At 50.3% G+C, this 14,823-nt stretch overlaps 1 protein-coding gene across 1 annotated transcript in view; it reads left to right on the plus strand.

Annotated features, from left to right (window-relative positions):
* The first annotated feature begins 2,478 nt into the window (after positions 1-2,478).
* Positions 2,479-14,823, plus strand: part of LOC139275340 (UDP-glucose:glycoprotein glucosyltransferase 1-like) — a 135,439-nt gene continuing 123,094 nt past the window's right edge. The window contains exons 1-3 of the mRNA XM_070892651.1: positions 2,479-2,535; positions 4,305-4,386; positions 5,897-5,991. Coding sequence (XP_070748752.1) covers positions 2,479-2,535; positions 4,305-4,386; positions 5,897-5,991 — 234 coding nt within the window. The remainder of the gene's footprint in view (positions 2,536-4,304; positions 4,387-5,896; positions 5,992-14,823) is intronic.

A 14,823-nucleotide genomic window follows, 5' to 3' on the forward strand; every position in this document is an offset into this window, starting at 1 on the left:
GACAGTCACCCGGCCAATGGTTGATGAATTGATTGGCTTTTCACGGTAGTGTGGGTTTGGAGATGTGGACGTACACATCAGAGCTGAGCTTGAACCTGTCTTCATTTGAGGTCGCTGGGCAATTTCAGCTGTGGTTTCTGGGTAATTGTACGGGGGGTTTCCCATTCTACGCAGGAGTCCTAAAGCCAGTTGTCGTATCTGTCCTGCAGCCCAACTGAGGCCAGCTGATGCAGTGCAGGCTGCTGCTTCAACCCGCGAACTTCAGGGTCTGCATGGCCAGGCTGCTCACATCCTTATCCAGCAAACTCAGCAAAGGACTTGTTCAGCAAGACATTTCTTGGTGATGCTGTATGCTTGGTGTGTAGACAGCAGGCCAGAATATTCTCAAGGGAGCTGGGTTGGGGGCATGGGGCCTCCGGGGTGGATGGAAAACCCAGGAGGCTGGAGGATATAGTCTGGCCCCGGCATCATCGGTGGAGGGGGGAGGCAGAGGTGTAAGGCCTTATGGGGGAGAGGGGGCCTGGGGGAGGGAGGGGGGGAGAGGGGGCCTGGGGGAGGGGGGAAGAGAGGAGGCCTGAGGGAGGGGGGAGGGGAGGGGAGGCCTGGGGGGGAGGGAGAGTGGGGGGGAGAGAGGAGGCCTGGGGGAGGGGGGAGAGGGGGCCTGGGGGAAGGGGGAGGGGGGGAGAGGGGGCCTGGGGGAGGGAGGGGGGGAGAGGGGGCCTGGGGGAAGGGGGAAGAGAGGAGGCCTGAGGGAGGGGGGAGGGGAGGGGAGGCCTGGGGGGGAGGGAGAGTGGGGGGGAGAGAGGAGGCCTGGGGGAGGGGGGAGAGGGGGCCTGGGGGAAGGGGGAGGGGGGGGAGAGGGGGCCTGGGGGAAGGGGGATGGTGGGGGGAGAGAGGGGGCCTGAGGGACGGGGGGAGAGAGGAGGTTTGGGGGAGGGGGGGAAGGGGGCAGAGAAGGCCTGGGGGGGAGGGGGAATGCAGGGGGTGGCGGGAGAGGAGGCCTGGTGGTTGGATCCAGTCGTCCCAGCCCCTGTTGAAGTGCCGGGTTTAATGGAGGGGAAAATAGAGGCTGTCAGCCTCATTACAATATTTAAATGAAAGTACCGTCCTTGGGAGTGGTTTGGCTGCCCATACCCATCCCCATAGCAACGCCACAACGTATTGTTTACTTTTTCTTTAATAACATCTCTACTATTTTCTCTTTATCTGCTCCGTACATTTTAGAGGGTTTGTACATCTGGTGATCGGGAGTGAATGTGCTGATGCCAATGGTCAACCAGCTGTGACGCACGTGTGGGAAAGTCCAGAATTTGCAATCTAAAATCCCCCAGTTTGTGTGTGCACTGTGTGCCTACACTGTTACCAGAAGACTTTGAGCATGTTCCAGTATAAACATGAATTGAGATGGGGATATCTGCAGTGATGACGCCCCATTTGTCAACAAACAAACTGCATGCTTTTAAATCTGGTGAATGAAGCCGATTTCTTCGTGCATGATAAACAAGGGAATTCTAGCAGAGCCCAGGTATAGTTTGGTACACCCAGTACGGAGAGCTAAAACAACTTATTGCGATCACAATCGGATAGCGTTATCTATTCTAGTTTTCAGATCTTTTCAGAAATATTGCTGATGAAATATGACCCATTGATTAGTTAATGGCAAGAAGGCAAACCAGCTGATGTCCTGCTACAGTTCTTCCCCCATTAACATGTGAAAATATACACATACACTTAATTGAGGTGTGTAAAATTATGCGGGGGCGAGATAGAGTGGAGAGGACGGTCCTATTTCCTGTACCAGAGGTGTCAATGACCAGGAAGCGTAGATTTAAAGTAATTGGTAGATGGGATGGTGAGGAAAACCTTCTTCACCCAGAGGATGGTGGGGGTCTGGAACTCACTGCCTGAAAGGGTGGTAGAGGCAGAAACCCTCACCACATTTAAAAAGTACCTGGATGTGCACTGACAGTGTCGTAACTTGCAGGGCTACGGACCCAGAGTGGGAAAGTGGGATTAGACTGGGTAGCTCTTGGTCGGCCGGCGCGGACACGATGGGCCGAATGGCCTCCTGTGTTTTTCTATGATTTTACACGAGAATGCTGCATGTGCAGAGAGCAGATTAATCATTTTATAAGTTTTCCTCCAGACTTCTCCCATTGTTGGCGTGAACTATACTGCTCTGTGGAGTCAGGGGCAAGGAGCAGACTGGAGAGCAAACTGGCGACAAACCAGATAGCAGAGAGTAGGGGGGGGTTAAAGGCAGCTACTCAGGCTGAGAAAAGGTGGGTAGTGGTGTTCTACAATCAGTGCTGGGATCATTCACCCTTTACCTAAACTATTTGGACTCTGGAATTGGAAGGATAATTTCACAGTTTTGCAGATGACACCAAATTAGGGTGTAGTTAATAGAGAGGAGGGCTATAATAAAATACGGGAAAACATTAAAATAAACTTGCAGAATGCGCAAGTAATAGGCAAATGAACTTCAGTATAGGCAAGTGTGAGGTGGTACAGTTTGGTGGCCAGAATAAGGAGGTATGTGCTCCTGGGTAATAAATGTGTAAATGGGCTGGCAGAGCAGGAGTCCGGGGTACAGACACTCTGGGGTTCAATTCTAGAGGTTTGTACAGAACTTTAGTGGGACCACACTGGGAGTACTGTGCACAGCTCTGGTCTCCTTATAAAAAGGATATGGAGGCACAGGAGCGGAGCAAATAGATTTACTAGGATGACACAAGAACAGTGAAGGTGTACTCCCCAAGAAAGGTGGATTAGGCCGGGGCTTTCATCTCTCGAAAAGGGACGACTGCGGGTTGGCCTGATTGAGGTCAATGAAATGATTCGATAGGGGAGACAGAGATGTTGTTTCCACTTGCTGCGGAGGCCAGAACTAGGGGCCATCAATATAAAATCATTATCAATAAATCCAATAGGGAATTGAAGAGCAGTGAGAATGTGGAACTGGCTGCCCCAAGGAATAGTTGAGGCGATTAGCATCGATGCATTTAAGGGGAAGCTGGATAAACACGTGAGGGAGCAAGTTGTTGACAGAAGTGTTGCTGGGACTGGATCGGGTGGGGCGGGAGGAGGCTGGTATGGCCCTGTTGGGCCGACTGGCCTGTTTCTGTGCCTCAGTTACTATGTCATTCTGTGTATGTGCAAATGAAACCGCTGCAATTCCAGCGGAGGTAGAGGCAGGCTGCGTATCTCACGGCTGCAACTGCTTGCATACTTTTGGCCGATGTCTTCTGGGTTTTGGAGCCCCCGAGGGCTCCGGCAAAGACTGCTGCTCCTGCACCTGTGCAGGGACAGGCTCCCTCAGTACCGCCCCTCCGACAGTGCGGCGCGCTCTCAGTACTGCCCCTCCGTCAGTGCAGCGCTCCCTCAGTACTGCCCCTCCGACAGTGCGGCGCTCCGTCAGTACTGCCTCTCCGACAGTGCAGCGCTCCCTCAGTACTGCCACTCCGACAGTGCAGCGCTCCCTCAGTACCGCCCCTCCGACAGTGCGGCACTCACTCAGTACTACCCCTCCGACAGTGCAGCGCTCCCTCAGTACCGCCCCTCCGACAGTGCGGCACTCACTCAGTACTACCCCTCCGACAGTGCAGCGCTCCCTCAGTACTGCCCCTCCGACAGTGCGGCGCTCCCTCAGTACTGCCACTCCGACAGTGCAGCGCTCCCTCAGTACCGCCCCTCCGACAGTGCGGCACTCACTCAGTACTACCCCTCCGACAGTGCAGCGCTCCCTCAGTACCGCCCCTCCGACAGTGCGGCACTCACTCAGTACTACCCCTCCGACAGTGCAGCGCTCCCTCAGTACTGCCCCTCCGACAGTGCGGCGCTCCTTTAGTACTGCCCCTCCGACAGTGTAGCACTCCCCCCTCCGACAGTGCGGCGCTCCCTCAGTACTGCCCCTCTGTCCTGCAGTGGAGTGTTAGCCTGGACTTTTTGTGCTGAAGTCCCTGGAGTGGGACTTGAACCCACAACTTTCTGACACTGAGATGAGAGTGCTGCCCATTGAGCCACGGCTGACACAGAGAAGCATGCGGGGCTCTGACTGAGGGGGTGGAAACGCTTTGAGCGGAGTCCCATTACCATATCCCCTTCTCACCACCATCCCTCTCATGGCCCACCCGCACTAACCTACTACCCAGAGTCGGGGAGCCCCTGGCTGCACATCAGTGAGCAGGAACGGCCATGTCGAGGTTTTGATCATCCTAGATACGGTGGTATTCAGAGTGTGCAGTCTGTTGGACAGATCAAGCATGCACCTGTTTGATTGCCGCGTTTGATGCTTCATGCAGGTGGCTACCCTTTCCATGGATAAACACATCATAGCCATGGCCTGCGCCATCATGCTGGAGATAGACTCCTCCATTCTCCATGGTACGTACATCGCGGCTGGAAATCCTGCCGCAGCCTCCTGCATTTTCTGTTGCTCCTCCAGAACCATGTGCTTTGTTGCTGGCCCGAGGTTCGGATCCTACTTTGCACTGCTGTCCTTGTCTCCACCAACTGCTCCTGGCCACGTGATGTGTGACACACCAGGTTACAACTACTTCCTGACGTGGTGGGCCCACCACATGGGTATCTGTACTGGCGCATGTTCTCACTCCACAACCTCCTCGGGCTGCACTGTGGGGGATGGGCACTCGATGGGTCTGCGGGGGAGTAAATGAATTACAACTGTCATGTTTCACGTTACCATTATGCACATGATCACATTTCACTGGCTGCTGCCATCAAGTTACCATGAGTGATTGCTGTGTGCATGTGGCTGTACGAGATGTAATTCTGTGACCAAGTAGTTGGGAGGTCCCACTCTCTCCGTCTCCCATCACCAGCTCTGCTGATCGCCAGGGCCTGCTGCAGTCAGTGTTGTCGTTACTGGTGGGCCACCTCTGGCTCACTGCCTCGCCCGGTGTTCTCGGCTCTTCACTGCAAGGGGGGACGCAGAGATCTTCGAGTGAGAGTCACAGAATGAGTGTAAGGGATGGATGGGTAACAGGGTTAGAGCTTGACTGAAGGAGAGGTGTAACATTGCATTAGGCTGAGGGTGAGTGCCAGAGGTGGATGGTCAGATGGGGATGTGAGTCGGTGATAGACAGAGAGGGATGCGTGCACCCTCGAGGTAAGTTAGTGTGAGGAGTGATGTGCAGGAGTCGGCTTGGGAAGGCAGAGTGAGGGTGTTGGGGTGACAGGCACATCACAATGTAGGGCAATGCATGCACCTTTCCTGCCCTCAAGTGGTTGTTCGAGTGTCCATGGATTGCACAGGCCCTGCCTATCATACTCCTCCTCACTTCTCCCGAGATCTCCAGCCTTTGTTTTGGCTGCTGGCCTCTTCCTCCCGGCACCAGGGCACAGGATCTCCCTTGGAGTCGGGTTTGCAGAGAGGCATCGCTGAATCTCTGGGTAGCTTTCTGCCGTTGACTCTGCCAAATTATTCACCAACAGCCAACTCAGTATTTCCACAATGCACTCTCGACATCCTGTCTCCCACCTCCACCAACCTTCAATACCTCGGCTGGATCATCACATGGAGTCATCACAGCCCCTCCCGTTAATTGGTCGAGAAAGCCAGAATTCTGGTTCCATTGCAGTAACTTTGTTTAAAGGCCACTGCAGAACATGGCACGCCAACTTCTGGGCTCCCGATGCGATCCACAGCTTCCCCACTGCCTCAAAGGTAGAAATTCAGGCTTGTGTTTCTGACCAGACTTTGTCGATTTGTCTCGAAGCTAGGCCTATAAAGTGCTATCAGTGATAATCTTGGATAATCTAGGTATGCTACAAAAAGCTGTAACTTCCTTTTATAATGGGCTAATGATCTATAATATGTCCCCAAAATACTACTGAGCATTGCAGCAGTCACTGGAGTATTTCTTACTTTCAGATGAAGACGTAATTTATGCATTGACCATCTGGGTTGTTGCTGATTTTGACAAGTTGTCTGGGAGAAGATTACTGTCCAATGCTCTAAAACACATGGTGAGTTTCTCATGATTTAACTATTCTCAGCATTTAGTGACATTGCCTTTGTGCGAAGCATACTGTTGTGTGTGAGCTACACTGGCAACGTTAGTCTCTCCTTTGTACTGGCTCACCTATAATTATCCATATGTTGCAAATGCACAGGCCAAATATGTACATTTCATTTGATAAATCCATTTGTGTAAATAGCTATTTAGTATCAGTGCACTCCATTGTTTTAATCAATGAGATGTTTGAGCAAATTAGATATTTTATTGGGGCTGAAATTCCGGTTGGAGACTTCCCGCGGGCAATTGCCTCTGACCTGAAACATTTTTACGAATTTACCTGGTGGTCCGGGAGGAGTGTGGAATTCCGGTGCGGGGTCCTTCTCTTCCCGCGTTGCGAAGCAGACTCCCGTCCTCCAGGTTCCCACGGAGACGGTGCAGTCACGTGACTGCTCAGCCAATCAGGTACAGTATTCCACAGCTTTCTCATTAATAGCAATGGGAACTCCGTACCTCATGGTATTAATGAGAAAAAAAACGGACACTAAACACATAATAAAAAATTAAAAACACACCTCACATAATTAAAATTAATTGAAATTAAAGTTAATAAATATCTAGGGAAAAAAAGTTCAGAGTTTTTAAAAAGTTTTTTTTAATAACGGTTAAAAATAAATGTAATGTAGTGGGCAGGGTTTTTAAAAGATGTGTTTTTAAAATTTAATTATGTTTTTGTATGTTTTTAAACACTTACACCTGTAAGAGTCGGCTATGTGCCTGCTTTTATCAGGCGCAAGAGTTTTGAGGACATTTGCTGGGCAAGATATGGGTGAATCCCACAATCTCACCCTTGCAAATGTCCTCGCTCCTGATATGCATTGGATCTGTCAGGCTCCAGCGTGACAGATTGGAAAAGCCGGTTTTTAGCGCATGCGCATTGTGGGCTGAAAACCGGCTTTTCCGATGCCATTCCGGGTCCATGGAAACTCCGTACACATTCCATATGGACCCGGGGAGGCCGGAATTTCAAGGCCATAAACTTCAATTTTAATTATGTGAGGTGTGTTTTTATGTTTTTAATTTATTACGTGTTTAGTGTCTCTTTTTTTTCTCATTAATACCATGAGAACTGGTAGGTACGGAGTTCCCATTGCTATTAATGAGAAAGCTGTGGAATACTGTACCTGATTGGCTGAGCAGTCACATGTGACTGCACCGTCTCCGTGGGAACCTGGAGGATGGGAGTCGCAGCGCGGGAAGAGAAGGACCCCGCACCGGAATCCCACGCTCCTCCCGGACCACCAGGTAAATTCGTAAAAATGTTTCAGGTCAGAGGCAATTGCCCGCGGGAAGCCTCCAACCGAAATTTCAGCCCCAATATCTTCAGGAGCCAACTGGTGCAGGTGGCTCGAAGCAAAGTGCGGCAATACTTGGTGCAAACAATTCTGCTGTCTATGTAAGGCTGCTTTTATAAATTGTTACTTTACTTACACAAACTTCTACGTTACTTTGCTTTATTCATAAATAATTGTGTTAATTTAAACTAGTACGACAGAGTGATCTGGTGTAAGTAACATAATCTGGACAATAAAAGAAATAGAGTAAAGGTCAGACCAGGATGAGGAATAAAGGTAACAACGAACAGATATAGTTATAGAACACAAGTGACAGCAATAGTTTGTCACGGTGCAGAGCTCCACGCAGCGTACTCCCCGTGGAGTCCAGGAACATGCCGTTGTGTGTGAGTGAGCCTGGGATCATGGGGGAGTTCTTCCACTTCCTGATTCTTCGAAGATGAGATTTTCTATAAAGTATTCATTCAGGTCTCACCAGCTTTAATGCCGCCTAGCTGGTGTGTGTCTGTGCTTAGCTTCAGCTAGCAGCTGACTCTGATGGCAGGAATAAGCCAACAGCATGTCATTTATTTGATCTACACCGCTACACAAAGTGGCTGGACTAATCAATGTCAGAGCCTGTCTCAACACTGGCGCACTGACAATCTGCACACACAACAAGCAACTTTATCTCGAGCTGCATTAATCTTCATGCTTCAGTCTCGAGCTGGGATAGGAAACGAGTTGATGTTCCGGCTGGGAATTAATGACTGACTCGAGATGATTCTGTAACATGGTATGTTAATGTAGACAGCGAGACAGTCACTGTTGTCAGTGGCATATATTCTACAGAATATCCAGATCAATTTCCTCAGTGATTACAGCACGAAACATACCATCTGGTGACACATGTTCATGACATCGAAAAAATAAAAATGCTGCTGTTCCCATGATTTAAATCTACAATGCTAGTTCAAAAGTGGCATTTTCTGATTGTAAACCATTATCTTGCAGGATACACAGCCCAACAGGACTATGTACACATACAATTGATGGTACCTATTGTGTTTGTTACAACTTGTCCCCTTATGCTGTGCCTGCTTGCACAAGACTTAAAAATTAAAAGTATAGTGTATGTAGGCACCTTTAGTAATGACTCCACGAGGCAGGGTGTGATTCTTAAACTGTGTAGACCTGTAGTCCTTTATTTGCAGCTCCCGAGTGAGTTCCTTTTTATACCCTGGGTTACCTGCCGTGTGCAGGCAATCCCTGGGTCTCCAGCAGCAGCACCCTCTGGTGTACAGGTAAGGTGTGTACAGTGTAAGGGTACATTCAGTGTTGCATAACAGTGTTATAGACATCACACAGTAAACAGGCATGCATACACAACAAAAAGAGTAAGTGGGTAATTCGCCCCACCTTCTGCCAGCGCTGATTTCTGTCAGGAGGCGAGAGATGCAGCGAAGCCTCTGTATATTCATAACGTGACAGACTGCAGGTTCAAGCGGAAATCCAGACCTGCGTTCAGTCTCAAAGGCGGTTTGATGGAGAGTGTAAATTCCGAGCTCTTGTGCTTCGAAAGGACAGGAACACGGTGGGGTGGGGTAGCTGTACTAATTAGAGATAACAATGTCGGTTGAAAAAAGGGACATAACTGACATTAAGATAGAAAAAAAATCCATATGGATTGAGATAAAGGATCACAAGGGATCAATCACGCTAATAGGGTAATCTACAGACCACCTAATACTGGAAGGGAAGTGGAGGAAGAAATATGTCAGCAAATCTATCAGATGAGTAAAAGATTTAGGGCTAAAAGTTACGTCGCGCCCCATTTGTCGTGTTAACTTTTGAAAAGTCCCGGCTGGCACGAATGATTCTCTCCTGCCGGGAAATTCAGCTTAGCGCTCCAAGAGGGAAGTGGAGCTAAATCGTGCACTGACCACTTCTCTTGGGGCGCTAAAGTCCGAGAGCGGGGCGGGGGTGGCAGAGTGCAATGCTCAGCCTATTGCGAACTGCATCACAGGCTCCTCCCCTCGCTTAAAGGGACAGGCCAGCGATGGTGCACAACCTGCTTCTCAGCATTTCTGCGTTGCCAGGTGACCTGCGTGACTGCCATTACAGCCCCAAACACTCTCGGAAATCTGGGACATTGCGCAACAATGGAACATCGAAAACTTTCAGCAGGCATCAGACTGGTGCAAAGAATAAAGTTTGGCCGACCCGAGAACCACTGCCTTTAATTATCACTCCCCCAGCGGTCAGCCAAGGTGACAATGCCTCCTCTTCCTGCCGTTGTTGATGCCCGGCGATACAGCAGGGGCAGGAGGCAATTTCACACACAGGGCGGTAACGGGGCGTGGCGCACTTTATAACATCCCAATCTGACAGGTACTGGAGGCCTGGGTGGTTAGAGTTAGTGCCAGCACTATTCCAGGAGGGATATACGTGCACTGGAGGCTGTTCAGAGAAGGTTCACTAGGTTGATTCCGGAGATGAGGGGGTTGACTTATGAGGAAAGGTTGAGTAGGTTGGGCCTCTACTCATTGGTGTTCAGAAGAATGAGAGTTGATCTTATCGAAACATATAAGATAATGAGGGGGCTTGACAAGGTGGATGCAGAGAGGATGTTTCCACTCACTGGGGAAACTAAAACTAGAGGACTTGGTCTTAGAAGAAGGGGCCGCCCATTTAAAACTGAGATGAGAAACTTCTTCTCTGAGGGTTGTAAATCTGTGGAATTCTCTGCCCCAGAGAGCGGTGGAGGCTGAGTAATTGAATATATTTAAGGCGGAGATAGACAGATTTTTGAGTGATAAGCGAATAAAGGGTTATGGGGAGTGGGCAGGGAAGTGGAGCTGAGTCCATGATCAGATCAGCCATGATCTTACTAAATGGCAGAGCAGGCTCGAGGGGCCAAACGGCCTATTCCTCCTATTTCTTATGTTCTTATACCGGCTCTGAAGTTACCCGTTACCGTTCCGCCCAGGCGCTAACGAGAGGCGCTAAGCAGCCGAATTTCTCCACTATAGAATAATAATAATTGCCGGATTTTAACTAGCCTAGATAAATTGGCAGAAGGTAGGAAAAGGGAATTAAACTTTTACAGTGTGTTCAAGATTCTATTCTTATCCAGTACATCAAACGCCCAACAAAAGAGGAACTACATGCTCGATCTAGGAAGATAAAATGAACCAGAGCAGACAAGAGAATTAAGTGTCGGAGAACATCTAGGCAATAGTGATCACAATATAAAGTTTAAAATAATGTTTGAGTAAGACATAAGTAAGACAAAGACCAAAGTAATAGATTGGAATAAGCTAATTTGGAGGGGATGAGAATGGAACTAGGGACGGTAAACTGGAAAAAATTAGGAAAGAGATAGTAGAGGCATTATTACATATATAAAAAAATCATTAGAAAAGGAAACGGTATAAGAGCACTGGCAGACTGCTAATGTTGTTCTTGTATTTAAAGAGCGATAGAACAAGCCCATGGAACTACAGGCCGTTCACGTCAGTGGTGGAAAGATAATGGATCTTTACTCAAAGATGTGATAGAAAAACATCTAGAAACCGAAAATATAATCAGTACGGATTTCAGAGGGAACATCATACATGACCAATCTCATTCAATTCTTTGAAGAAATAACAGGAAGAGTTGACCAGGGTAATGATAGATAGAATATATTTGGATTTTCATAAGGTCTTTGCTAAGGTAGACTCGTGACTAAGGTTAGAGTGCATGGAGTCAGCAGACAAGTAGCAAAATAGATAGCTAGCTGGCGACAGAACAAAGCAAACAGCAGGGCTTCAGGGGAGCTATTCAGACTGAATGCTGCATGGAGACTGGTGCTTGGAACTCTTGTTCACAATTTGCATTAATGATTTTGACTCGAGAATTAGAAGTTCAACTTTAAGAATTGTGAACGACACTAAATTAGAGGTATGGTTAATACTGAGGAAGAATGTGACAAAATACAAGATATTAATAAACTTTCAGAAAGGGCGTGTAATTGGCAAATGAATTTCAACATAGATTAGTGTGAAGTGGTTTAGTGTGACATTGCAGTCACGTTTCGTGATCTACTGCGATCATTGAAAGGTTTGTGCCACTGCAGCCTGGTCCTCCTGACCATATCCCTGCTTGTGCTCTCCTGTGCAATGTACAACTAGGCTGCGTTGGTCTCCTGGAAAGGCAAGAGGACCTCCCTGTGTGCTGTGACTCTCTCCATAAGCATCTGGAGGGAGTGATGGGCGAGCCTGGGTGCAGCCCTGCTCCTCCGTGCCGTGGGTGTCAGTGTTTGCAGCAGCTCAACGCTGCAGCACACCGACAGCGCAACTGTCAAAATTAATTTGTGGGTCCCTTTAAGGAAACTGGCTGATGACGCATCATAAATGACATCATCAGACCCGCTTCCTTCAATTGGCTGGGAAACTTGCTGGGCGGGGCTTAACACGCCCAATCAGGGGAATGTTATGTCGGGCCAGGATGGAGACAGCAGCGGGCCCACCGAGGTAGGGAAAATCACGGCCTCTCTTTCATCCACCTCGTTCTGATATTCTTCAAGAACCTGTTCAAGTTGCACTTTTCTTTCTCTCCAACCCTCAGTTGATGCTTAAACACTGCGGCCCTGAATTTGCAGTTGGAGGCTTTCCTCCCGCGGAAAAATGCCTCCAATCCACAAATAAAATGCCGCGAACCTGGTGGTCCAGGGGATATAGAGATCCGTGGTCCTGGGGCTCCCCCATACCTGGGGGTCCGGGGACACACGGTCCTGGGCCTTCCCCATACCTGGGGGTCCGGGGACACAGTCCTGGGCCTCCCCCATACCTGGGGGTCCAGGGACACACAGTCCTGGGCCTCCCCATACCTGGGGGTCCGGGGAGACACAGTCCTGGGCCTCCCCCATACCTGGGGGTCTGGGGTTCCGGGGCAACACGGTCCTGGGCCTCCCCCATACCTGGGGGTCCGGGGACACACAGTCCTGGGACTCCCCCATACCGGGGGATCCGGGGACACACGGTCCTGGGCCTCCCCCATACCCGTAGTCCGAGGGGTCCAGGGACACAGTCCTGGGCCTCCCCCATACCTGGGGGTCCGGGGGGACACAGTCCTGGGCCTCCACATATCTGGGGGTCCGGGGAGACACAGTCCTGGGCCTCCCCCATACCTGGGGGTTCGGGGTTCCGGGGACACACGGTCCTGGGCCTCCCCCATACCTGGGGGTCCGGGGACACACAGTCCTGGGACTCCCCCATACCGGGGGGTCCAGGGACACACGGTCCTGGGACTCCCCCATACCCGTGGTCTGAGGGGTCCGGGGACACACAGTCCTGGGCCTCCCCCATACCTGGGGGTCTGGGGACTCACAGTCCTGGGCCTCCCCCATACCTGGGGGTCTGGGGACTCACAGTCCTGGGCCTCCTCCATTCCGGGGGGTCCGGGGACACAAGGTCCTGGGCCTCCCCCATACCTGGGGGTCCGGGGGGTGTGGAGACCCTGGGCCTCTCTGGGTACCCGCGGGAACAGGCTCACGTATCCTGGAATGTACATAAACATGAATGGGAATACCCCAAAATATACACGTGCACTTCAAATACATTTTAAAAAAAATTACATATTTACAATTAAAATGCCACGAAATTAAATATTTAAAAGAAAAATAAAATTTTTAAAAAATGTTTTAAAGAGGCTAAAATAACCTTACCTTATTTACAGGTGTTTTTAATAATATAGATTTTTATGTTCATTTAAGCTCTGACGCTGGTAAACGCAGGCCATACACTTTTACCAGGCATAAGAATTTCACGGGCAATCGATGGGCTGAAGTTGTGCAAATAGCCCGACTCTCCGGCCAGGGATGCCCTTTTCCCGGGATGCGTTGGATCGAAACCCCGAAACCTCGCACGCACTGGTCAGGGCTGCAAAATACGGCCCTCCGTCTCTCCTCTTTCCCTCCTGATCAATGAATACTGGTTCCCCTCCGCTCCTGACCTCCTCCTTTCCCTCTGCCCCCCTCTGCGGTGCTGCGCCCCAATTCCCCCCTCATTTTCCTGTAAAGTGGGCCTCCATTTGGCACCCCTCCCCAAACAGCTGCCCCGGCTTCTCTCCTCCCCCTCCTACTCACAGTTGGTCTTGACTTGCCCCATCTCTCCCTCTCTCCCATTGTCTCTCTCTCTCTCTCTCTCTCCTCCCACCCACAAATTGCTGTTCCCTACTTCTTTCCCCCTCCCCATAGTATACCCCCCCCACTGTGAACTCCCACCTACAATGTGAGATGACTTCTGTCACTACAGCACAAGCAGCAGCAAGGATGAGCTTGGGCTGTGGTCAGGTCTGTGCTGATTTTCCTCAGCAAACACAGGCAGTGCCCTCTCAATACACTGTCTGCAACAAACATGGATGTTAAGCATGTGTGCAGGTGCCTTGGGGATATTTGCAAAAGTCTGGTATTGCCCGCAAATCAAGATGATGTCTTTGCAAGTCATATGTCTCAGTCTCGTTCATGAATACCCCCCCAAGTCTTGTATCCCATCACAAAGTGGTCACTTACCCTGCTCTTTTCTCGCATTGTACCGCAGGTGAGCACTTTCACTGTCATCCTGCAAAAATGCCACCACTTTTTCTATACTGTTTCTGATTGATTTGAAAGGAATTGAAATGATTGACATTTTTATGCATCTGTGATTAATGAAATAATTAAAAGGTCCCACAAACAGCAATGAAATTAACAACCAGTACATCTGTTTTAGGTGACAGTCGAGAGATAAATATTGGTAAGAACACTGGAAAGAACTCCCTTGTTCTGCAATTACTGCCGTGGGAAATTGTACATCCACCAGACTAGGCAGTCACTGTTTAATGCTCATCTGAAAGACATCGTCTCTGACAGTGCAGTGCTCCCTCAGTACTGCCCCTCCGACAGTGCAGTGCTCCCTCAGTACTGCCCCTCCGACAGTGCAGTGCTCCCTCAGTACTACCCCTCCGACAGTGCAGTGCTCCCTCAGTACTGCCCCTCCGACAGTGCAGTGCTCCCTCAGTACTGCCCCTCCGACAGTGCAGTGCTCCCTCAGTACTGCCCCTCCAACAGTGCAGTGCTCCCTCAGTACTGCCCCTCCGACAGTGCAGTGCTCCCTCAGTACTACCCCTCCGACAGTGCAGTGCTCCCTCAGTACTGCCCCTCCGACAGTGCAGTGCTCCCTCAGTACTACCCCTCCGACAGTGCAGTGCTCCCTTAGTACTGCCCCTCCGACAGTGCAGTGCTCCCTCAGTACTGCCCCTCCGACAGTGCAGTGCTTCCTCAGTACTGTCCCTTCGACAGTGCAGCGGAGAGCTCCCTCAGAACCGCTCCTCTGACAGTGCGGCGCTCCCTCAGCACTGCCCCTCCGACAGTGCGGCGTTCCCTCAGCACTGCCCCTCCAACAGTGCAGCGGAGAGCTCCCTCAGTACTGCCCCTTCGACAGAGCGACGCTCCCTCAGCACTGCCCCTCCGACAGTGCAGCGGA

The sequence above is a fragment of the Pristiophorus japonicus genome, chromosome 10, assembly GCF_044704955.1.
Source record: "Pristiophorus japonicus isolate sPriJap1 chromosome 10, sPriJap1.hap1, whole genome shotgun sequence".
In the NCBI taxonomy this organism is placed as follows: Eukaryota; Metazoa; Chordata; class Chondrichthyes; family Pristiophoridae; genus Pristiophorus; species Pristiophorus japonicus.